The sequence below is a fragment of the Montipora foliosa genome, chromosome 1, assembly GCF_036669935.1.
Source record: "Montipora foliosa isolate CH-2021 chromosome 1, ASM3666993v2, whole genome shotgun sequence".
Taxonomy (NCBI): domain Eukaryota; kingdom Metazoa; phylum Cnidaria; class Anthozoa; order Scleractinia; family Acroporidae; genus Montipora; species Montipora foliosa.
In genome coordinates, this window is record NC_090869.1 from 3808710 (window position 1) to 3833709 (window position 25000).

Here is a 25000-nt window from a genome sequence, read left to right on the forward strand (position 1 = left end):
TTTGTCAATAATGAGCTAGAAAACAAACAAAAAACCTTCTTTTAAATCTTCACAACATTGCGGCATTATGGGGCTTCAATCACTGGGTAAAAGCTAGGTGAAAGTACATGTATAGTATTCAGTTTATTTGTTGATCAAGGTTTTGTCTGGATCAAATGCATGCAGATCCAATCTGCAGCTTGACCATGGCAAAACAGAAACACATGCAAAAAATACATGTAGTGTGAGTGGTACAGTGGCGTTAATAATTCACTCTGGTAAATAAAACACAGAAAAGAAGAACTCTGCTGATAGCAAAATGAAATATATACTGAAGAAAGAAAGAACTACCTGCGATACTTTGACAAATTCTTGCTGTGGGTAGTTGGGTAAGTGGAATGTTTCCTTTCTATGTGTACTCTTTTCACTTGTCGCACAGGACAACTGTATATAAATATTTAGCCACGAGTTGATTGTTATTGGTGTTAAATTCCAATTTAAAGCCTGTGGGAAGAGAAGAAAAGCATGTAAGAAAGAATTGCATGAAAAAGCACATTTGAATTAACAAGATGAGTGAATCTATTCTTTGTGATCCCTTCATCTACCACGACAAACACAAATTGCCATTTAATACCTTATATAATAATGTTAATATTGTCAATAAATAATTTAATGCCATCACTTCAAAGTTCACACATTAGAGTGGACAGGGCTTGAAATTAGCGAAAAAATCCTGTCACAATTTTGCGACAAGATACGAAAATGTAGTCACAATTTCACAAAATTTAGTTCTAAAATTGTCGCACTGCATTGTGTTGTCAGCAGTGTACCAAAACAAAATATGAGCCCACAATACATGTGTTGAAAGAAACCACTGAAAATGGTGAACGATATCGAAGGAATGGAGTTGTGCACGTAACATTGCAGCAAAATTACGCTATCTTCAGATTGAAAGAAGACTCAAAGCGAGAAACAAAAATAATTGTCATTTCTTTATTTCTTTTAGTAAGAAGAGCAGCAAAGTGGCTGCTAACCCTTTTGTTTCGAAAGGGCAAAGATGAAAAAACTTGCGACTTCACCAGATATTTTAGTCGCAAATGTGACTGTATTGGTCGCAATTTCAAGCCCTGTTGGAGGACAGTATTGTTAAAGTTTTGAAGTCCAATTGAATGTAAACTCATTTTAAAGATAAATGTTTACAACAGCTCAAATACACATCCGTGATCTGAAAAAAGGTAGCGACAAAGAAGTTCCTAAAACATGTGATCCGCTTGCCCCAAGCATGTGATGTCCTAATCTCACAAGAAACATGTAAACAACAACTTAACAGATGATATAGTGAGTTCATTAAAACCTCCAATCATATTTTCTTAACAAGTATCCCAATTTTGAGATTTTATGGAATGAAAAGGAAACTGAAATTGAATACACTAGATAAAGGAAAGAGTACTCCACAAGATACCAATTAATGTTCCTAATATAATGCCAAGGTTTTAATACAATCTTGAGTTCACATCCTTCATGTACATGTAGATGCATTTGTTCTACAGTATATAGAGAAATGGAATGAAAACTCACAAGGAAGATGAGCATTAATTTATTGCTGGTTTTCTGCTCATTATTATGACAAGTATCTACATGTATTCCTCATCTTGTCTGCACATGTTCAACACAGGAAACCCAATAGACACAACATCCTGGAAATTTTTGGATTTTCCCCAATGCCAGGCAGTGTAATTTGTTTAAAAAAGCTTTAAACACGGGATCTGAGTACATCACTGTTCAGTAAACTAACCTTTAACATAAGAAGTTCTTCATCTAGGATTTCATTTTCTGTACAAGCTCCATCTGTGACATATGCAAACTCTCCAATTTTGGGAGGATAAATTTCCTAGGAAAGGTGACAAATTGCAAAAGCATTATAAATGGAGATCAAAGGAAAGTTGACTTAAAGAAACTTGACTCAGTGGATGCCAAGATCCTACAATGTATCTCTAAAGCTGTAGACTGATGATTGATATTTGCACAAAAGTCTTGTCAAAGAGGAATTTTTGGCAAGATAGCTCCATCTTGCCCGCTCGGGTAGCCAATCACAGTGTGCAATTTGGTTCATCCTGCCCGCTCACGGAGATAGTCATATATTCAATAAATGTGGTTATTGCCTTGACCACCCACCCACTAGACAGGAGTGTCGAAATCCTTGAGTGTTTGTAACTTTTAAAGCCAATGCAGTGAGATAGACTATTGATCGAGTTACGAGTTGAGTTGAGTTTGAGTTGAGTTTGAGTTAAGATTGAGTTAATATTGAGTTATGGTTTTTGGCATTTTTGGCACTTAAATCTAATAAATATTAAGTAGAAGTCACTGAGAAGACCATCAAACACCGTTTTCGAGTGCACAGGTGTATATTTGCGAAATGGTTTTAAACTGATCAAAACAATCTTGAAATTTCATGCACCAGGGCTCGACATTGCGACTCACTGGTCGCCAATGCGACCAAAAATAAAGCGTTGGCGACTAGATTTTTAGAGCTAGTCGCCAGTGGGCGACTAACCTTCACCTTTTTCCTTCATCCTTTTAACCTCAAAGGCAAATCAACTGTAGTTTTGGATAAAATGCACGATTTATGCGCACAGAAATAACAAAACAAACCTAAGACTCTTCTGGCTCTTCGATCTCCATCAGGGGGACCCAACGTCAATTTTCGGAAAATATCTGTTCGGAAGACGATTTGAGATCTAGAATTGTTGGAACATTTGTTCTAAAATTTCTGGCTTCCCTGCCTGTCCTAGGATTTTCGAAAATCTACAAAATGTATAAGTGCCCATTTTTAACGGATTTTTGTCCTAAAAAGGTCACCTAGATTTTTCGGGAGCCTTTTTTCTGGCTGAAATTTTCGAAAAGGTAAGTTTTGATCCCTATAATTTTCGGATCACTACACTTTCAGCTAGGAAATCCAAACAGATGAAAAAAATTTAGGGGATAAAAATATGCCTATATCTACCGTTTAAATACCAAAATACGTTTAACAATGCTATGTTTAAGTGGTTTTGAACTATATCCTCGTTGGGTGCCCGTGATCTCCATGTTTCATAATCGAGCGCCATGTTTGATTCAGCAGCTGGTATTGCGGGCGCACTAAACAACACGTGCAATCATTGAAGCGTGAAGTTCACAACGAAGCCTTGGCTTTTTAGCGCTGAAAATATGGAAAACTGGTGATTGTTTATGTTCAGGTTCGTCTATTTATGTAAGCTATAGACTCGATGTTACATGGAAACTTAACAAAAGCGGAGGAAGCACAGGAAACGTGACTAAAGCTGCTTTCACATTGATTATTTACCTCGTAATGCGTAATGATATGTTTTACGAGCCCTTGCTTCCTTTTAAGTTTTAGTATCTCAGTCTTAGAAGCTTACGTGTACCTAAACTTAGGACTATGAAGAAGATTGCATGTGTACATGATCATCAGAAAAATGAAGAAAAAAATATCAGTGAAAAAAATGGCGACTAAAAGTTAAGATCTGGCGACCAAAATTTTTGGATCAATCGCCAATTGGCGCCTTACTAAAAATGTTAATTTCGAGCCCTGTGCACGGCAGTATTCTTGTTTAACACTTTACCAGTTTCAGCACTTGGACTCCTTCGATTTGACTACTGTCTGTTTTGCTGTTATGTGGTCTCATCGGTCAGTTGTCCCTTCAGAAGATTATTCCAAGTTGACCACATGGCTGATGGCAACACCAGACCACAACACCGTACTCTTTTCGACTAGTGAGAGCGATCTTTAATATCCCACAGTTTATGAACGTTGAAGGTTGTGAGACGGGACCCGCGATTTATGGTCCTTATTCGCGAAGACTTGAAAGTCTAACCATTTGCGGATCTAATTTCAAAGGCAGCGCTTTCTCCTCAATTATTTTAAGACACTGAGTGTTGGGGGTCCGGCCGGAGTCGAACTCACGATCTCCTGCATAACAAGTCTATAGACGCAGAAAAGATGTCTTCTTGTAAGGCTAAGGATGGGATTTACTGTTAAGCCAGCTTATAGCCCTGGCGGCTAAACGATGAAATGTACCGTTTGTCGTCCAGCAGCGTGGTTTTCATGATCGGCTAAACATTATTGGAACTAGTGAGCAGCAGGAGTGTTTATGTAAAATATGGAATCCAGAACCTGGAATGCGTTTTTTCCCTTACTGATCCTAGCTTTTGAACAGAAGTGCCTTTGTCAGTTCTCATTTATGTTCTTGCAAAAACAAAAGAAACCGTGCACGAAAAACCAAAATTAATTAACAAGTAAATAAATAAACAATGAGAAATAACTGTAAACTGCTTTATGCAACATGATTTAAAGCGGTGCAAGTTTTAGGATGGTAGAAGTGTAGACAGAAAGAAATGTTTATCGTGATTTGGTCAGATCATAGACATACTTTCAATTTCAATACTCTGATTTCAAAACTTGTTTGTAGACCTTTTTTTAACCGGTTGAGTAAGGATCCAGACAGACAATTTTTAATTAACAATTAAAGATCACCACTTCGAACGCTTGCCAACGACTCTGTGGTTAACTATCAACATTCCATTGTGTGAGAACCAGAACCTGGACTGCGCAAAGATCCCAAGTCTTACCATGTAGAAATGGGAAACAGAAGGTGAGCAAAACAAACTTCTTTTCATAGTGTTTTCACTGCTTAGTAACAAGTCATATTTTAAAATGGGGCCAGTATAGATTTCGAAAAACAATGCAAATCGCACCCGTTACCTTTCTAGTCACAAAGTAACTCGCCCTTGTTGGATATGAGACTGGTTATAGCCAACTCAGCGCTACGCGCCTTGTTGGCTATTTACCATCTCATATCCAACGCGCGCTTATGGAATAATTGTTAATTATTTTTTAAACTAGAATAGCAAATAAGCATGTCAAATAAATTTTCCTTTTGCCCTCCTGCTTCATGTGTCCATTCAAACAGGCATTAATAAACCAATCACAAAATTCATAACAGCTTCCAAAATTTCTCACCTCAATCTTAGCAGCAATGAACAATGCTGTTGTTCCTACTAGCTGCAATCTTTGCTTAGCAATGTCAGGTTTAATTGACAGATATCTATCCACAAAATCTAATGCTAAATAATATGTTTCCCTATGAAGTTTGTAGACTTCACACACCTACAAAGACAAGAACAAAAATGTTATGTAAGTTGTGCAAAATGGATGAACTATTGCGGAAAACTGTTGTATTTAAAGAAACCTTAAATAGGCCATTTCAGAGTTCATGTCGCCCTTATCTCCAAAGCGAGTCAAGTGCAAAGTTTTTGTGATGGTAATTACACTGTAGTTCTACTTTACATACAAATGAAAACTAATTTTCATAAGAAAAACTTCCCACTTAAACTCACTTTGAAGACAAGGGGGCTATAGACATGAACTTGGAATGTTACAGGAGTGTCCAACTACTGTAGAGAACTAATCACATAAAAAGCAAGGACAAGAATAGTTTTTTCTTTTCATTGTACTAGTCTGAAATTAACCAATCAAAAGGCTTGTACTTTTGTCCCTCTTGGGGTAAATCTGAGTTTTTGGATTGGTTAATTTCACTTGATAAAATCCCAATGATTAACCACTTGTGTTGAGATCATATGGCAATGGCAAAAACCGGAGAAAAGCTTGAAAATCTAGCATGATTTTGAGGTTGCAGAGCTGTGTAATAATCATTGCTACAATGCTAGCAAAATTATACACATTTCACATGCTTAGGCTTGGAGGCAAGCAACCTTTGGAAGTGGGAGACATTCAGCAAATTATGTAGGCACTCAGCCGTAAGCTGTCATGGAAGCTGCACATCTTTGTCAATTTTAATTGCATTAATTGACGACTCGTCAGATCTGAGGGTTGTCTGCCTGTGGTTTATTCCAGACAAATTGGTCATGATATTTAAAATGACTGAAAAAAACATACAATTAAGCAGAAGTCATTTGAGCTTTTTAATCATCAGCAAAAACCATTTGGGTGCAAGTTGAGCTATGGGGTCAATTACACGAGTCAGATCGGCATGGTTAACCAGACTGGCTTGATTTGCCAAGGCTACCATGGGTGAACTGATGGGCAATGACATGTATGTAACTTAGTGGGATGCTACATGATAGCCTCTATAGAAATATGGGTTACTGACCAAGCTTGTTGTAGAATACTCAATAAATGAAGACTAAAGGACTAAATGGTGCTTCGAATGGTCTACTAAAAGGCTCGCTCGTGAGTACTCAACATAAACCATAATGTTATACCCAATCTAATTTACATAATTATTACAATTTATGCAGGATTCTACACTTGTTTGATATTTTTCGTATGATATCATCTCGGGCCATAAACACGGAACAACGAACGAGGCCAGTATCCAGCCATCTTGACCAAACAAGCTTGGTCAATAAATGATTTATTATAAGGGATAAAACAGCAAAAAAATGATATTTGATCTTGCAGGACCAAGCGAGAAATCATGAGCAGGCAAGACAGCTCCATCTTGCCCACTAATGGGGCTAGTCATATCATAAAGAGGCAATATTGATAAATTTTTGGGCCATTTAGCACTGTAGAGCAGATCTTTTGTGAACCAGGCCAATTACATGGAAAAATATCAGTCCAGTTTTTACATCATCCTGGGATCATGGCACCTGGATCTTGGCTGCACATGCAGACTGGCCTAGTAATCATGTAATTGCAACTTTTTTCTTTTGGCCAGACACACCAGAGGCTCTGCAAACATGCAAATCGGCCCCTTTCCCTCTGCTTGGATCCAAACTAATGTGCATACCTCTGTTAGCCAGTCTAGGAGAATTGCCCGCATTCTTGGTTGAAGATGTACTTGCTTTCTAAAATACAGTGGATCACGGCAGTACTTTCGATCTTTCTGTAGCATTATGGACCAAACCTCTTTGGGATCTGCCCAATCAAATTCAGGGAGAGGCATGACATTTTTTTTAACAGGGATAAAGTAGTTTGTGAAAGTAAAGTTAGCAGCTCTTGTTCTTGCTGGGGCTGTGTTGCTTGCTGTGTGTTCTTTCAAAGCCTTTGATTGTCGCTGGCTCCTAGTCTCAATCCTTGAGAATCCACTGATGCTTCCCTCTGTAATGCAGAGTGGCTGGAGTTGTGACATTTGGGTTTTCTGATGGAAAACGAAAAGTTATGAATGTTAATGTTATTACTTGCGAAAAACGACACAGAAAACAATATGTGAGCCAAGTTGGGCAGGGAATATGCCAGCAAGGCTCAGATGAAACCACCGACCGGAGGGACTGGATGAGGGGCCTTGGCACATGTCGCCACACTGAGGGGGTGCCTCATGCCTGTGCTGCAAACCTTGTAAGAATCTTACAGCAAGAGATACAATCAGAGACCAGAGTAAGAAAAAACATGCAGTACATAGGGGGGGAGGGATAACCTCTGATAATAGGAATTACTCCACATGACGAAGGCAGAAATGAAATGCCTTCAGATTACAGAACATGTGGTTCCAAAAGAAGCCACCACGTGATAGGAGCGGAGCACTGAGACCAAGGGCTCAAAGGTTATCGCTCCTAAACATTAACTTTATACTAAAATATCATAATAAATGAATGAATGAATGACAACTTTATTTAAGTCTGAAGTCTTAATAGCCAAGCACAGGTGCTCTACTGATTGGGAAGACTGCAATAAGGTAAAATCTTTTCAACTAAGATTTAGTAAAGTTAAGAAAATAAAGTTAAAATAAAATCTAAGAACTAATTTGTTGATAAAAGCTGTCATAATATTATGACCTGATAATAAAATTATTATCTAATAACTGACTACATAGATGAACAGCAATAACAACGCATGCATCCGTCGTCCAACAGAGAGCTAACGTCACAATTATTTTACTAGCTGTCCAAGATGCAAGCAACCATCAAAGTAGGCAAACATAAGCTTCCTATGCAATCAACTTTTCATATGGACATTACTAAACAATGAAACAGAGCACCAAAACACCATGTCGGCCGATACGTCGGTCGACATATCGGTCGAGTATCGGTCGATATGTCGACCGATAGCCTACCGACGTTCCGCCGATACTTCACTGCTGCTTGCGTTTTGGTGAATGTAGCTTGCGTCCCAGACGTAATTTAACCAAGGTTAGTAATACAAGGGAGTATGACCACCCCAAAAAATAACACACCAAACGAGTACAATTATCCCATCTTCTTGAATATACCCAACCGCGAAGTACAGGTGAGAGTACATGTGGAAAACAAGGGTAGCCTCAGTAGAATTATTTAACAATAACAACAAGTAAGACTCATTGCCAGGGCAAGGCTGGAATGCAGCCCCGTTCCATACCAGAAAAATCAAAGGGACGACGCCAGTGAAGGCCAGATAGCACGACAGCTGTGGCAGTGTGAAAGTGTTGCTTAGACGTGAATTCATTTTTTTTTTTTTTTTTTAATCATGATTGTTTTGTAAAATGCTTGCGTAACTCTTCTGAATTTTAAGTCAAGCAGTACCCCTCCCACAGGCAAGGTAACGTAACAAAAAACAAAACAGCAAAAAACATCAGCGCAATGCATGGGCAATTTCAAGAGTTGCTTGCCTTTCATCTGTTCTATTCCAGCACCTTGTTATCCTTCATCGTCTTTATCCTCTCTCCTGTCATTTGTATTTTGTGTGTATGGAAAGAGCTCACTGAAGTGAGGCCTGAACGCTACTGTGTGCATGTGATGGATGAAGAACGTTCTCTGATCGACAGCATCAGGAACTTCTTATGCAACACCCAAGGACAGAGAAAAATCTCTGACCCGGGTGGGAATTGAACCGACTAGATCACCGTTGCTCTACCGACTGAGCTACAAGGCCAGACGGGAGCAGGCCGTATTTTGTGTGTCTGGCAGTATTTCACTTGTGTGTCTTGCTTAACAACGACTGAAAATGCCGCACCTGATCCGCACTTAAAGCCTTCAGAAATTTTTGAGGTTGACCAAAAAAGGATGAAATGCTTATAGCTTATATATCTTACACTGACAGTCTAAGCTTTTGGCTTATATTAGAAGACAGTCGACCGATAAACCACCGACAGTCGACCGATATTCCGCTGACAATGAATGGTCAACTCATCGGACGAGTGTCGGTCGACGTATCGACTGATACGCGACCGACATATTGGCCGAGTGTCGGTCGATACGTCGACCGATATGTCGGTCGAGGGGTGCACAAAATACACATGATCCAGCAAGCTTTGATTATGGAACATGCACCAGTAGGAGACATTGCCCATGATCACAGACAGAAACAGTCAAGATTGCAAGTAGAAGATAATGGCAACTGCATGGGAAATCTATGATACTGTACCTGTACTTAAGTACTGGAAATATAAGTATTAAAGGAATATTATGGGATGTGATGATAAAAACCTGGAGCTGTATTCATGAAAGGAAGAATGGAATCCTAACTAGTCTGTTGTGTTCAGTAAAGTTTGAACTGCAATGAGACAGTATTCCATACAGAATACCAGAACAAGCCAACAAGCTCATTTATGAATGAAAGATTGGAATGATTAACCAATGATCCATTGAAAAAACAAAACACTGAAATTACAATTTATGCTGCTCAAAAAAACAAAAAAAATTCACATGTACAAAGGATGCATGTTTTTTATGTCTTTATTTCAAAACTAAGAAACTTAATCAGGGGTTTCATTAAGGGCCGGGCAATGCAGGCAAACTGACCAGCGGTGGACATGATTTTGGCCCGCTGTTTTTTAACACCGTCGCAAAGATTGATTAAAAATACAGTTTTGTCCTTTTCTTGATGTTTTCTGTTGTCAAAATTTCATATGCTGTGTTCAATTCAACTCAGAGCAAATCATGCCATAACACTGCAAAAAGAATTGCTCTCCATAAAAGACCATCTGCAATGTCCCAAAAACGATTGCAGTAGACTGCCAATTATTTTTCTTTGTGAGCTGAATTGCCAACAGCTGAGAAAAGGCCATGATGAGAGTGCACTTTTTTGTGTCATGTTAATGAATTAATTTTCTTGTGGATACTGGTATCAAATTATTAAATTGTCTAAAAAAGGTGTGATTAATTTCTGTGGTTGAAGAACATTTGCTTTGCACTTCAGAATGCAGGAAAACACATCTCTGCAACTTAAGAATTTCAAAATTTTCTGGGGAAGCATATGCCCTGTGGGCCTTCCAATTATTTGCCCTGGTTTTAAACCATGTGCCCCCCTGCTTCAAACCTTAATGAAACCCCTGCCTAATACTCTGTGCACTCTAATCAATTGGCAAATTTAAAAGTACATGCACACACTTAAAGGAAACCTCCACTAAAACAAGGATACAACTTCAAAATATTTAACATAATGTTTACAATCAAAATTGTTCAAACGTTTTCCAATGGGAATGTTTGTATCCGAAATAATTAAAATTTAAAAACGCTTGTTTTGTTTTTCAAATTTCCTGGGGGCCGCCATCTTGAATAATTGTGACGTGTTATGGTTGCTCTTTTGTATTTGCACAAAGAGCTTTTGTTTTAAAACAATAGGGCAACCATGACACGTCACAATTATTCAAGATGGCGGCGCCCGGGAAATTTGAAAACCAAAACAACCGTTTTTAAAATTTAATTATTTCGGATACAAACATTCCCATTGGAAAACGTTCGAACAATTTTGATCGTGAGCATTATGTTAACTATTTTAAAGATATATTCCTGTTTTAGTGGAGGTTCCCTTTAAGGTAAGCGGTGCTCTTTATATAAACTATACTGAAACATCTGACTAAGTTAACTTGTAGTATAAAATTGCTATCAATTTTTTTGAAGTACATTTATTTAAAAAGAAAGAAAACAAATCAGTAAATTGTTCCAAAAGCTGAGTTGTAAAGATTTTTGAGCAGCCAGCCCAATACCATGGCAACAATTTGGACCAAGAAAACACTCTAAAAATTGCTTGATGATGGTTATAGACAGTGTGGTATTCTTCTTCAATTGGGCTAAACGGGTGACCTGAAAACACTGACCCCCTGGTTCATGGAAGCCCCTACCGACCATGTCCATGGACTGCCTTACAGACCAATCCACAGACTACCCATACGGACACGGTTGCTGTTGACCGGAGTGCTTTGAAAAAGACCGATAACCGTGTGCTACATTGAAATGTAGGGAGGCTAATGTTAGCTACATTGAATCCTTGAGTAAACAGTGGCGAGGCGTAATACCCAATGTTGTTGAGAGTCGATCTGTGGATGTGTATGTCTCCCTACAGTACCGCATGGAAGTATTGACCCCTCGGGAAGAGGCAATACCTCGTCTTTGCCGCGGGTAGTGGTTGCACGCCACCGAGGTATGCAAATTTTTTTCCCTCGGTAAAACCGAGGTGCAATTTACTGCAGGAAATTTGTCACGAGAGAAAAGACGAGGCTTGCCGCGGGAAAGAACAATGATCTGCTGCACTTGTGAAATAAGCGGAAGACTGTCAAGTTAATAGATCTCATGGTGTGAAGAATCGATTCTTAAAGCAAGAAATCGTAATCAAAATGAGAAAGTGCGCGATTTCCGTAAGGACTCAAATTTTATTATCTTTACATAATGTAAATCCGTAGACTTCTTTACTGTAAAGATACAAAGATACTGTTATTAACTACAGTTTACTATATAGATACTGATGAAATACCAGGATTTCTCCTTTTACTAAAAAATCATATCTTCACCACGCACAGCGAACGTATCATTTTTATCTTTCACATGTGAGGATATAGCTGTCGTCATAGTAACAAACAGGATTAGCCAATAAAACGCGAGCTTCGTCTTCGATGTACGATACTTTTGTGCTTTAATATAATTCTTCTCTACTACATTAACAGTTTTATTGCAAATTTTACATTATCATGATTTGTTTTTCATAACTTTCATATCTTGTTTCATGTTACACAACATGCGTGTTTTAGTGGTTGGTGAACACTTTTTCATCATTTCGAAAATGAATAAAACAAGTTGATTTAAATCTAGACATTTCATCAATGTCTATATAATAAACAGAACATTACACGGCCACTTGGGGATACGAATTTTATCTTCTCGTGCTGAAAAAATCTCTCACCTGTTCGCATCGCTCACTCGTGAGAGATACTTTCAGCACTCGAAGATAAAATTCGTATCCCCGCGCGGCCATGTAATATCCTCTATGTAAGCGACAGCTGTGTTATCCAACCAACCAAACACTCGTTGTTATCTAAGCTGTAATACTGTATGTGTGCGTCAGAGAAATTTGTTTGGTTTCGAAAAAGGTTCGATTGTATCTGTTTTGTCCAAGGCTGACCTTATTTTATTTGGAGACTTGAAATTCAAACTTGTGCGATTGTCTTCGTTTTGTCATCGCTATTTTGGTGAAAGGCAAGTACGGTATTCCTTCCACATGATACATTCTTGCGCGGCAATGGGAGGCTTTGTCGGTACTATTTTGAGACTTGACGTATCGACGAATAATTTAAGAATGGTTTCTTTTTTCATGTCTTTCATCAGCAATAAATTGTTATGTGTAATCATAGCAATTGCAGCATGTTGACTGCCCATGGAAAACAAATCTAGGAATAGACTGTGATTAGTGGAGAAATGAAGTCTCTACATTATCTGAACGCTCATCGTTTGCATACGAATTATAAAGACGCAAAACCAGCAAGCAAAACAAACTTGGGAAATTTTGAAATTTCGCCTAAAGAACGACAATTCTTAACTTGACAAAGTCTGATGTTTGAACCATATTTGTCCCCGTGCTCACATTGCGCTTTCACGAGTAACTCTGTTGGCAGCCGGCCGTCACTTGTGATGAATTTGCATAAGCCACGCCGACGTGCACCAATCATCAAATTAATGTTAACCAGAGCACGAAAACAATCTTTCCAGTTGAGATGAAATAATTTTCTACTAGTTCAGGGGTTTGGTTTCCTTCAGTTGGAATGTTTTTCTTTTTGTAATTTGTTACTGTTAAACAACTTGGAAAGTTTTACCGCAGTAGTAAACGGCAAGAATAATATTTACATTACTCTTACTTTGATGAACAACAAACGGTTGGTCACGCAAGGTTTTCGAGGATATGTTGAATGTGCTTTGTAAATTCTCCGAGACCAGCAACCCGATATTTTAGTCAAGTTAAAGAGAATCTGCAATAGTAACGTTTTGGACAGTGATTAGTGACGCTATCTAGCTTGAGTAGTTTTATACCTTTCAACACGGGCATTGCAAGAGCGGGTCACCCAGACCCTGGACATGTAATATAAGCTTACAGTTTTGTATATATTTTGGCACTAACTTTTTTATCTGGATCAATGTCTGACAAAAATGAACAGTTCAACATCAATTTCTCAAATTTGTAAAGATCAAAGTGGTTGATAAAATGGGATACAGTTCAAAACTTGAAAGTACCATAGATACATACTTTATTTGATGAGTGGGTTAAAAATAAGGCATCCATAGCACTGTGCAAAAGTAAGTTGACGTCTCTTTCAAGTCTCAACTTGATCCTCGCAAGGACCAAGGATTGAAGATCAAGGACTCACAATCAAGAATTGAGACAAAGGAATTGAGAATTTAATGAGCTGGTCGCTTGACTGATTCCTTGACAGACTAACAGCACAAACAAAACTGGGAATATGAATAAAAGAAAAGCCTGCCAAAGTTTCTTGGAGAATGTTGTTCAGGAGTAACGTATTAAACCGAGCAAGTTTAGCCCTTTTCCGAATCTGGTTGCTGAAATTGGGAAAAAATCACAACAAACGACACTATTCTGTGCGATTGCGGAGGAGATAATTATTCTTTGGCCGTATGATCGAAGCATACTCAACAATCACAAAGACTGTAAACAGATTTGACACTATCGGACCAGTGTGGTATTTCAAGATTACTCCATAGGCTTTTAATCGAGCGCGATCCACTCGACAATTTAGCTGTAACCTACAATGTAGCTTGTTAGTGAAAATTACTTCTGCAGTATTTTGAGAGAGGAAAGTCTCTGAAACTACATGTATTCTGTGCGATTGTGGAGGAGATACTTATCCTTTGTCTGTATGATCAAAGCATGCTCAACAATCACACGGAGTGTGAACAGTCTTCGACACTATATACTGCCATGGCATTTCAAGTTTACTCTCCCTTACTTGGTTGGGCGCGCGGTATGCAAATAATTTTCTATGTCTACATTGCAAATTCACATTCGATTCACGATAAAATCTATCGTGCGGTTAAACTCACTGTTTTGCTTTTGTAAAATTGTAGTTTTGAAGACAGGACACACAGGAACAATGGCCGCTGTCTCGTTTTCTTATTAAACAGTTCCTTTTGTTATTTAAGCGAGGAGTAATGCTTTCACGAAAGTTGAATCGAGTATGAATAATTGATAATGTTTCGTGTCAGTGATTTTGTGAGAATCAAGTGTCGAGGATTGAGTCGAGACTGTCAACTTACTTTTGCACAGTACTGTAGTATATAAAAATAACTACTAAATACAAACATCATAAGAAATAAAGAATGACCTGCTATAATTGCAAGATTTTAAATTTAATAATTTTATAATTATATTAAATTGAAAATCCTCTCGTAAAAACGTTCCTTTCGGTAAAACTCAATTTGTTTTTTAAACCAATAAATAACAGCAAAAATAAGTCCTCCTTTGTTGAAATTACTAGGTAAAGGGATCAAACTCCTTGATTGGGTGTTTTATTTTTACAAAACATTGTTTTTCATGAAATAAATGGCAAGCCTTTCAACCAGAAAACAAATTCTTGTATTGTAAAGAATGTGTTAAAAAAATTTATTTGTGTGTTAAGTATAATGTTGAATGAGAGAGAAAAATTGTTGTGGTTGCTGAGGGTTGTTATTTGTGGCATTTCCACAAAGATTTTTGGCATTGCATGGTTGTCAATATTAAAAACAACTACGACCACGTTTTGTTCATCACTGTGTCATGGTCTAAATTTTGCAACGAAAAAAAAGATTATCTCTAAACTCTGTTGTGTAGCCACCTTTAGTAAACTTTCATGTTTACATTTACATGAATAATATATTTGCAAATTGCAGTGACAAATGTACACAAAGATTGCTTCTTCAGAAGATTAATTACTACAATCTTCTGTTGATTTAACGAGCTTCAGGGAAAAATATATGATAATTAGAAATCAATCCCTTAGCACATGAGATAGATAGAATTACTTACCTCATGAGGAAAGCATTGAGTAAAAAGATATCATTAATAATTTAAAGTGAGCGCAATATATTTATAAAACTCTGTTTCAACTAATACTGAAAGCTATGGGAATCATGCTTTGTTGAGGGAATTCGTGCAAAACGTCTACACGTATTATTCGACTTTACATACTTGTTCGGAGGGATCAATTTAAAACTTGACTCTATTTGTAATTTTCAAGTGTATTTTTAAACTTAATTTGTGGCATGCAAACCAAACATTGAGAGGTCTTCCTTTCTCAAGGTCGACTGTTTCAGTCAAATTCTTTCTCTTGCTTGTTTAAAAAGAAAGAGATGTGTTACGCAGCACGATTTCCTAGTTAAGCCACCCTTTTTTAAGGGTCGGGGGGCTTATGTATGAAGACCACACCAAGAGGTTAGCAATCACAGAGGTGGTATAAAACCCAACGTCTCTCTCTCGATGTTTTGTAGGACTCATGCAGTATGATTTTCCCACAGCGATAAAATAATCTAACATGGCAAAAGAGGACAAGAAAATCATATCGTAATGATTCACAGATTTAAACTTAGTTGGTTCGATCGATAGTTGTTCCAACCATAACATATCGAGAGAATATTATAAGCTTAACACGTCTGAAAGCCCCTTGAAACTACGAATTTCACTGTACTAATGCACAAGGCGATGAATAAAGTTTTAAAGACAACAATAACCGTACTGCTATTTCGTAAATTTCCATAGCCAGGTAATCGAGTTATTAAGCTGAACAACAAAGGCACTTCAAAATGGCGGGAGGGTTTTAAGTCTGGCGGGAAAGAAAAGGCTTGCCTTACCTTGTCTTGTAATCCCGCTCTAGTTCTCTTGTTTACTGCACCTCTTGAAGACGAATCCTTCTGAAAATGGAAAACAATGGAATCAAATCCCTGCAATACTTTCAATTATGGTGCAAGATCATGCGCGACTTGCCTTTCTCTTCTTTGTGTTTGCTTCGTCCACGTTCAAAGCTTCTAAGCTCAAATGCCGAATGTCTGTCGCTGCACTGTCACTGCAAACGAAACAACATGCTGCATAAGAATTACAATATATCTACAGGAGAAGTGCAGATTTCTCACAATGAAGTCCTTGATTTCAACAGATTTTCCGGTTCTAGGTTTGTAGAGGTACCTCGAAGGCAAATAAATTCATCGATGCCAAGGACGAAAGTTTACAATGCGTTCGCATTTTGATTTATTTTACAAAATAAGTAAGCTACTGTCGAAGTTTCACGACCATCACCTTGCAGTTGCCATTTACTGACTAAATAGAAAATGGATGAGCGCTGAGGAACACACGTATCTCTCTCTCGTTTGGTTGATCAATTTACCGAAGACCTCTCCACGACCCTGTCACCGATCGAAATGAATGAATTGACTTTTTGCGCGAATATCCATTTTGATTTTTATTACACGTGCCATATTTGAAAAAATACCCGCCACAACTTAAGCCAATCAGCTATCGCTAAATTGTCTCCCGGGAATATTGCACGGGTTTATTTCATATTCATTTTTCAATGATCCGCTAATTAATTATTTTTATGGCAGTTTGCGAAGCACACAACAACACTTCACCTTTCTTACTTAGGTAATAACGTTTGCAACCAAAAGGAGAATCAAATGTAAATTTTGAATTCAAAATATTTCGAAGTTTTCGAAAAGCGCGAGACCCCAAATATTTCAGGCGCGAATCACATGAACATCATCAAAGCCTCAGATTTCATGAACAGCACTTTTAAAGAGCTAATAAATAACCACCTGGGATTTTCTTTTCCTTTTTTTATTTAAAATCAAAATACACTGATGAACTACTGCAATGTCTGATAACGAAATCTTCTTTAAATGTTCAACATTTTTTAGCAGTTTATTGCTGGTAATGTAAATTATACTACTTTTAAAGTAAACAAAGGACACCTGAATAGAGTCCTTATTACGCATTGTATCTTACAAAAACATGAAAGAAAGGCAAGAAACATTCATATCAGGAAAGACAAATTACCCTTATATTTTGACAAGTCTCAAATCTGTGTAAAACTACCGTTTTTTTTTTATTCTGATGTATTTGTTCGTTTATTACTGTTCTACGTGCTTTGGTGACAATTGGATTAGCTTTCTTAGATCTTATACTGCTCTGCAATGTTTTCTTTTTCTTTTTTTTTTATTCAGCGAACTTATTATTTCCTCATTGTGGGTCATTGTGGTTTCCCACAAGGATTTTCAGCGGGTGGTGGTAGGGTTTGCTGTAGTTTTATTGCTTATTGTTGTAAGGTTTACGCAAAAAAGAAGTAGTGGGCAAAAGTAAGATGTCTAAGATCATTGCGTGAACCTTTCACTGTAACGAAGCTGCGCAGGGCATTCTTCGATGTGCTTACCACTCCACTGGGTGAAAATTCTGCCGGAATTCAATGAATGATTGACATACAGTTCTCCGAACGTGACTGAGGTCGAATTCAAGTTTTCGCAGCAATGCCCATAAGGTGTTCAAATATTGACCAAGAATATTCAAATGTTGGGGTTTCTTGCATTGTGCACTCCGATGAAGTTCGCGATTTTTTATTTCTTATTTTCAATTCTGCTTCAAAAGCAGGAAATCATTTAGCTCTCTCAGGATTTGTCAAGGGCTATTCAATTTACCCAACTGTATCAAATTTTCAGGACGAGCTTAGGTCAGGTCAGCGGTTCCAATTTTTCCTTTGCATCATATACAAGGACAACAGCGGAAGAAACACTCACCTAAAACTAAAGTGGCCAAATGTTGGGTAATTTTTACTTTTTTTTTTTTTTTTTTTTTTTGTGAAGACGACAACAAACTGAGATCTCTCATTAGCTTTTTTTGTTTGTCTACCTTCCGTCAGCATTTGTACATTACACTATTGTCACCTCAATCTCATGCAAGAGATTGGTAGAAAACCACTGATGAGTTTCCATAATATTTAACGCTGGTTAGAGCTAACCATGCTTCCCGCAACCCGGGCCTGGGGCCCGGTCCCGAAAACTTTTCGGGCCCGAAAAGACATTAACGAAATCGCAATTCGCGTGTTTTGATAGGCTGGTCTTTTAATTAACATGTTTTCAAGATAATAAAAAGAAAAATGATCGCGAAGTTTGATGAATTAAAACCTCTTCCTTCTCAGAATACAGATATAATTGTGACACCCGAAATCATTACCCCAAAAGTTTCGGGACTTTCGAGAAACGAGTCCTCGGCCGAAAATTAAAAGTACCTATCTATGTAAAAGTTTCAAGAAACTAACTCCAGTAGTTTCACAAAAATTTTGAAATGAGAAAATCCTTCCCTTATTCCCATGTCGTTCGCTTACCGGGTGGTTACTTTCATTAAGACACCTCTAAATATCTTTAAACGACAACGTTTGCCTTTTATTATCCGGTCTTGAATTCGTTACCATACCAATCCTTATATTCAGTGTTAACATTGGCCCTATTTTAATCATGTTGCATTTCACAATTTAAAAAAAAAGTGATCTGACAAACTTGTTGCGGACCATTTGGCGGTTTTTGTCCCCATCCATAATACTTAGTGGTCGAAACTATCTAAAAATCTCGGAGAATGCAACGAGTTCAACGGACTTTGAACTTCCCATTATATCCCAACGACCCCCAACATGTGATGCCAATTTTAATAATTTGTTTGTTATAATTCGTTGATATGAAATTTCATTACATTTTTCCAGAAGGAAGTTTCCGCTGTGAAAAGGAGTCAAATTCAACCAAAGTTGCAATGCTTCAAAGTTAGTGATTTTCCACTCATCAACTAGCATTTTCGCTGGTTAGATCAAGATACTAATAAAGTAGTATTTTCAACATTTCCTTCCAATACACACACTGGTGAGATATTGTGCCTGGGTGTCTAGACATAGGAGAAACAAATCATTTAAAACAATCGGATTAACCAACTAATTGTAGATGAAAAGCAAAATGTTATCATATGGAGAAATTTGAAATGGACGCCAGTCAAGGAGAAATTGTATTTCCTGTCCACAAAGTTGTCACATGAATTTGCACGGTATTGCGCATGTGCGCCAGACGTTTTTGGAAGAAGCGGGCCATCATCGAGAATAAAATATTTGTGTTTTGAAAGGAAACGCCGGCGAAGAATTCATGCAATAGTACGTAGAATGAAAAAAAATACGTAAATCTCTCAATGATTTCAGACGACTGAACATTAGATCAGAAAGCTTCCGGATTAGGTCATTCGGATTCCTATCTATTTATCATTTCAAATATTTCCTTCTTAACTCATTGCACGATTTGAGTCTTCAACTTCTGCTTGCCTTCTTGGTCCAACCGTTTTGACACAAGCCTGCCACTGGAAGGATAAGACGTGCCAAAAATTGTTAGTTAAGTACGCGTCACTCACATATGCTGTACAAGTCAAGGGTGACAGTTACGTTAAGGGTTCAGATCCTGATTGCAGTTATGACAGTTATATTGGGCGTTTTCAACTCCTGTTTTGTTCACTGCCGATTTCCGGCTTCTTCTTGGACTTTGCTCAAAGTACCAAGTGAAACACGCCTCGTCACATCCTTGTCACATCCCACATGATACTACGAGGACCACGTTTTTGCACAAACGAATCCCTTGCGAATAGACCATTTTACAGTTACCAGGCCTTTGAATAAATGAATGCGAGGCTGAAGTTGACCTTGCTTTGATACAAACCTCAGTGCTTTTCTTGCGTACATGAAAACTCGTTAACATTACAAAAAAATGATTTGCATAAGAAAAGCAATGAGGTTTGTACCAAAGCAAGGTCAACTCCAGCCTGTGAAAGGGTCTATTAAACTTTATATTTCCGATCATTCAACCAATGGTCTAATGGTCGACAGAAAACGCAATCTGATGAAAGGGCTAGTTTCAAAAGAAACAGGCACATGCAAAAATCGTGCCCAAGAGATTAATGGAGAGGTGGTACTGCAAACTTCGCAGGAGGAAAAGAACGAGCGAATTCCACTCAGGCCAAACTACCACCTAGCACTTGACATGCTTGAAACGTCATTCTAAAAACGTATAACTTCTCCGCAATATTCTCACTACAGCCACCTTACAACCGCGAGAAAAACATCGTTTAGAACCGCACTAAATCTGACAGCCAACCTGGAACTATCAAATGCGAGACTTGTCCTAACGATTAATCCTATCTGTCAAAATCACCAACCGTTATACGTGCTCAAATATCTACTTAGGTGAAACAGGGAAGACAGCACTGCAGACCGTTTTTGCGACCATCTTCGAGATGCGGAGAGAAAAGAGCAATAGACCAATGTTGATACATTAAAATTTAAGTCCTAAACCAAAGGCATCATCTCCAGGCTCTGGGAAAGAAACTCATACAAATCCTTCGATTTATTCTCCAGAGCCTCGAGATGATGACTTTTGTTTGGGACTGAATTTCTTGCCTCCTCTCATAACATGGAAATTTGTGGTCTATCACTACACCAAGGCAACAAAAAGAAAGAAATTAAAGATTTCTCACAAAAAAATTATGTTTTAACTTGGCACTCTCAATCTCTACGGAATCTACTAACGCTTTTCTTTCAATTAATTTATTCGTGTATTAATCTCACTATGACTCCACCAATGCAATGGTAAAGCCCCCTTCATGTCAGTATATAACCCACTGACAGCACACACTTCCTTAATTTGCTCTGACGAAGGGTTAACTCTCTCAACGTCATATTAGAAATCTTTGTTACGGTGGTCAATCAGTTTACCTTCATTAGTTCGTTTGATTTTACCTAAACGCAATTTGCTTGGATAATTTTAGGTGAGACTTCGATAACAATGTACAGACTGTTATCACCTCTCTTTTTTTCTTCTGACTTCATATTTCAAAAGTGTATTCGTTTATCACTAGTCAGGCGAAAACTACGCCTTTCTTTCGAGTGAAAAATAAAAGTTTGTTATTTTACGGTCCCCCATTAGACAAGACAGCCAGAGATTCTAGGAAAAATGACGTCAGACCATTGCCTATGAATGCACTGTACGTGCACATCACTGATTCAGACTGCAGCATTGGAGTCTCTGGCTTTGAGGCCATTAAACTTGTGCCTTGCCCAGTTAATACACTGAGTCCTTACCCGAGTGAATCTTCGACGTCTCTCTCTCCTCGATCCAGCTCTCTGGGGCCTATAGGTCAGTTTTGAATGCGAGTACTTACATGTACACAAAGTAAAACCTTTGGATCGAAATTAAAGGTCAAAATTAACAAACTTTCAAAATTTGCACGAACTAAGAAAAGTACATTTCGATCGAAGGGTCACTTTCAGAATAAAGCCTGGCAGTCATGCCAGAATAGGGAACTAAGAGAGAGAACGCAAATCGCAAACATTTCGCTAGTCAGGGCTGAAGCCTCTCCCAGATTTTAAAACTAATAGACTCAAATAGAGAAAGAATCTTAGCAATAGAAATGTGGTAGTGCCGAAACAAGTTACAAAGGAAAACAGCCCACTTCCGGTTGCCGTCTGCACCTTAAAAAAATCTCGCGATTTAGCTTAGTCCCTAATACACTAGCGAAGGTTCGACTGGAGTACTAGTACTACTGAGACAAGGAGTTTTTTAGTTCGTAGCTGGGGGACTGGGTTAGAGGGTCGAGTTATTTTTAAGAGCGTATGCTCCAAACCTTGTACTCGGCTCGCAACAATCTCGACCCCAGAGCTCTTCTCTTGACTGAGCGAAAGAAGAGCTCTGGGGAACCCTGAAACAAAGTGTCTTCTCATTGGTTTTCGTGAAAAACAATCAAAAGCGTCTCTAATTGGTGAATTCATGTTAGCGCGAGGAGTGAGCAGGCGCCGTAAAGTTCCACTAGCCAGTTTTTGGCTATAAGAACCCTACGGCATATGTTCTCCTGGATAGAGTTTCCCAGAGCCTCGGGTCGAACCAAGGCTCTGGTGACGAGAATGGGCTCGCAAGGGTCGATCGCTGCTCAGTAGGATAAAAACGGCTGTTTTGCTACCAAGGACGCATAATGCATCTGGTTGACTTCGTTAAGTGTCTTCGAGTCAGTCCTTTATTTCGTACCGTGTAATGACGGGAGAGAGAGGCATTATGCGTTATGCATTATGCATTATGCGTCTAAATCGTTTACTGCGTGTTGAAAGACGCACTTAAGGATTTACTTCATCTGGACGCGTAATGCATCTCTCACCCATCCTTATACAGGACGAATTAAGTAACCACGTCAAGAGGAAATAAATTGAATTGAATTTACTTGAACGAGGAACTAGGAGGCGCAATACAATAAATTACCCGAAGTCGTTCAGACGCATTAAGCGTATCTAGTATCAAAACGGCCATCGCTGGATAACCGTCCACGACATTTCCTTACGTTTCACACAACGCATGTTTCCAACCATTACGAGAACGGAAGGAAAATCTTCGTTATCAGATACAGAACTGGGAATTAAGGTAAATATGCAGTTCAGAAGTACGCTATTCATTTATTGTCCTACTACAAGATTATATATCTCTAAGTGAAAACGTATAGCTGTTTGGCTACAGATCCGCGGATTTAGGTCGACGCACCGAATTGAAAACATTTAGCCTTTCAGTGACTGTGTCAAGTGAGTACTACGTTCGTGAAAATACTATTAATGATATAGGAATTATAATAGCTTAGTCTCTCAGTCTTCTGAATCTTTTCTTTAAAGTTTAAATCTGTGTAATCTGTAATGTCTTTTCTTTAAAGTCATTTTTGAAGCTTACATCATGAAAGTTCACCGCACTGGGATGTTGCCCAATGACATCCTCACTATTGATACATTGAACGGGAAGGGAGGGGGGGAGGATGTTATTGCCATCAAAGACTATTTTCGTTCGGCTTTGTTTTTTAAAGGAGTTTAAAAAGGGAATTAACGTTGTTGAGGGTCTTTTAGTCATACAGCGGGGCAACGTATTCTTCGATATTCATAATCTGAGCAAAGGTTAAGAGTTTTGTTTTGATATTTGCGACATTCAAAAGTAAACAAAATAATCTGCTGGTCACTTATCAGAAGAGACAATAATTCTAAAAATGATGAAAAGCGGCCAATTAAGGACATCGTCTAACCATACCAGGAATAATTGCCCGCCTTAAAAATACCGCATTATAAATATCAACTGTATTGTTTGAGCAAAGCAATGACGTGGATGCGGTACGAAATTAAAAAACATCGAAAAATAGCACGGGAAGTAACTTCTCGTGGTACGGTTACCGATCAACAAATTTGTAATTTGAGCGATATTTTTGTAACATTCTAAATAATTTAGAGCTATTAGAAACCACCCTTATTTCATAGGACCTATTGAAAATATAATTTATGTTATGTTCTGACAGCCTTGACGTTTACGCTGAGTCCTGCATCATCTTATAGTTGTGTAAGCTTCCACAGGCTGCAAAGAATTGTTGTTTGTTTTGTTCAATTTCCGTTGGCGGGTCAGCGACATCATTCTTTGGTCGCAGACCTCCAGGAATTTCCCCATAGCCACCACCGCCAGGAGTCTGGACACGATAACAGTCCTGCATTTAAAGAAAAATTTTTAACTGCCTTGTGTGCTTTGCCTAACAGGCTCGTTTGCAGACAAATTCATTACAAATCGTCTATTTCTCCTCCTTTCATACTAAATCGTACATTTTATTTCACAAATGAACACTTCAAAATGTAATTTATTAACAAATAGAATATCAACGAAAAACGAGGAAACTTCAACGAAAAAAAATTGTAATGTCGAACTATTATTCTAATATAATAACATTCTGAAATAGTGAAATTACTGCTTATCTTCATTTCCATTGTTCAAAGTGGGTTAAAACTAAAAGCTCCAAAATGTAAGGTAAATAATAAAAGACTTAAAATTTTTAAAATATCATCTTTCACCCGGCTGTGCAATTTTACACAAGTAAACTAAAAAAAATGTCCCATCAAAAGATCTCTGCAGTTGCGTAGTTCTCTAGTCCTAGGGCAGCCGCAAACGGTGAAACGCTGGCTTCCGCAACAATGATTCGTCGCTTGCGGGCGACTTTACAGAGTCATCACAGAGACTTACCCCAGGTTTAATGTTGACAGACGCTTTGCCTCCCAAATTAATGATTCGACCATCGGCCTTAAGCAGCAGATTTAAACCAGGAGAACCTGGCTCACCACCTGACAAGAATAAAGCGAATAGTTTCTTCCTACTATAAAGGAAAACGTCTAGCAATAACAATTACAAAACATAAGTTGCCCACTGTTTCATTTCATTCGCAAACCTAGAGAGTAGGAACTTAAAGGGAAGACTTCAATGAAATGACCATGCCGGGTTACATTTTCTCCCGTGGTGATAAAAAATTACTCCTTTTAACCTTCTCTGTAGAGTTTCTTAAAGGCTTGTAACGCGAACTTTTCTCCCCGAATAGATCGCATAGATTGCGAAACAAATCAAAATGGGTTAATTACCCAGCCAAACCTAAGTTTTTTATTTACCAAAAAAAGACCAGTTAACGAAAGTTAACGAGGAACGAGCTATCAGAAACTGAATCTCGGAAGAAACTCGATTAGTCTTGGCGTGTTGGGCGAGGAGAGGGCTGGCCATAATCCAGAACTCTCAATCTGCGATCGACGGAATGCGGCCTATCAGTTTTCGGTTATTTATCTACTTTTAGGACGGCTACTGCTACATTTTTGCGGGAAAAAACGTGGACATATTGTTTTTCTTACACAATACACAACTTCCTAAAGCCAGTTTCAATCAATTGTCGTAAAACCAAAAAAACGTAAATACTTTGGCCAATCACAAAGGACGG

The 25000-nt window shown here is 38.2% G+C and overlaps 2 protein-coding genes across 4 annotated transcripts in view; both read right to left on the reverse strand.

Moving 5' to 3' along the window:
- Positions 1–16588, reverse strand: part of LOC137974172 (G1/S-specific cyclin-E1-like) — a 21876-nt gene extending 5288 nt beyond the window's left edge. The window contains exons 1-7 of one of the 2 annotated variants that reach the window (XM_068821065.1): positions 16466–16588; positions 16157–16235; positions 16024–16083; positions 6792–7142; positions 5000–5146; positions 1775–1870; positions 331–483 (exon numbers count right to left, since the gene is read on the reverse strand). In XM_068821065.1, coding sequence (XP_068677166.1) covers positions 331–483; positions 1775–1870; positions 5000–5146; positions 6792–7142; positions 16024–16083; positions 16157–16235; positions 16466–16479 — 900 coding nt within the window. In that variant the 5' untranslated portion in view covers positions 16480–16588. The remainder of the gene's footprint in view (positions 1–330; positions 484–1774; positions 1871–4999; positions 5147–6791; positions 7143–16023; positions 16084–16156; positions 16236–16465) is intronic. The other variant, XM_068821070.1, reaches the window with a different exon arrangement.
- Positions 16589–22659: 6071 nt separating this feature from the next.
- The window catches only part of LOC137997286 (5-oxoprolinase-like), a 36881-nt gene continuing 34540 nt past the window's right edge, over positions 22660–25000 (reverse strand). For both annotated transcript variants that reach the window (XM_068843227.1, XM_068843307.1), the window contains exons 39-40: positions 24265–24362; positions 22660–23737 (exon numbers count right to left, since the gene is read on the reverse strand). In XM_068843227.1, the coding sequence (XP_068699328.1) occupies positions 23564–23737; positions 24265–24362 (272 nt within the window). In that variant the 3' untranslated portion in view covers positions 22660–23563. The remainder of the gene's footprint in view (positions 23738–24264; positions 24363–25000) is intronic.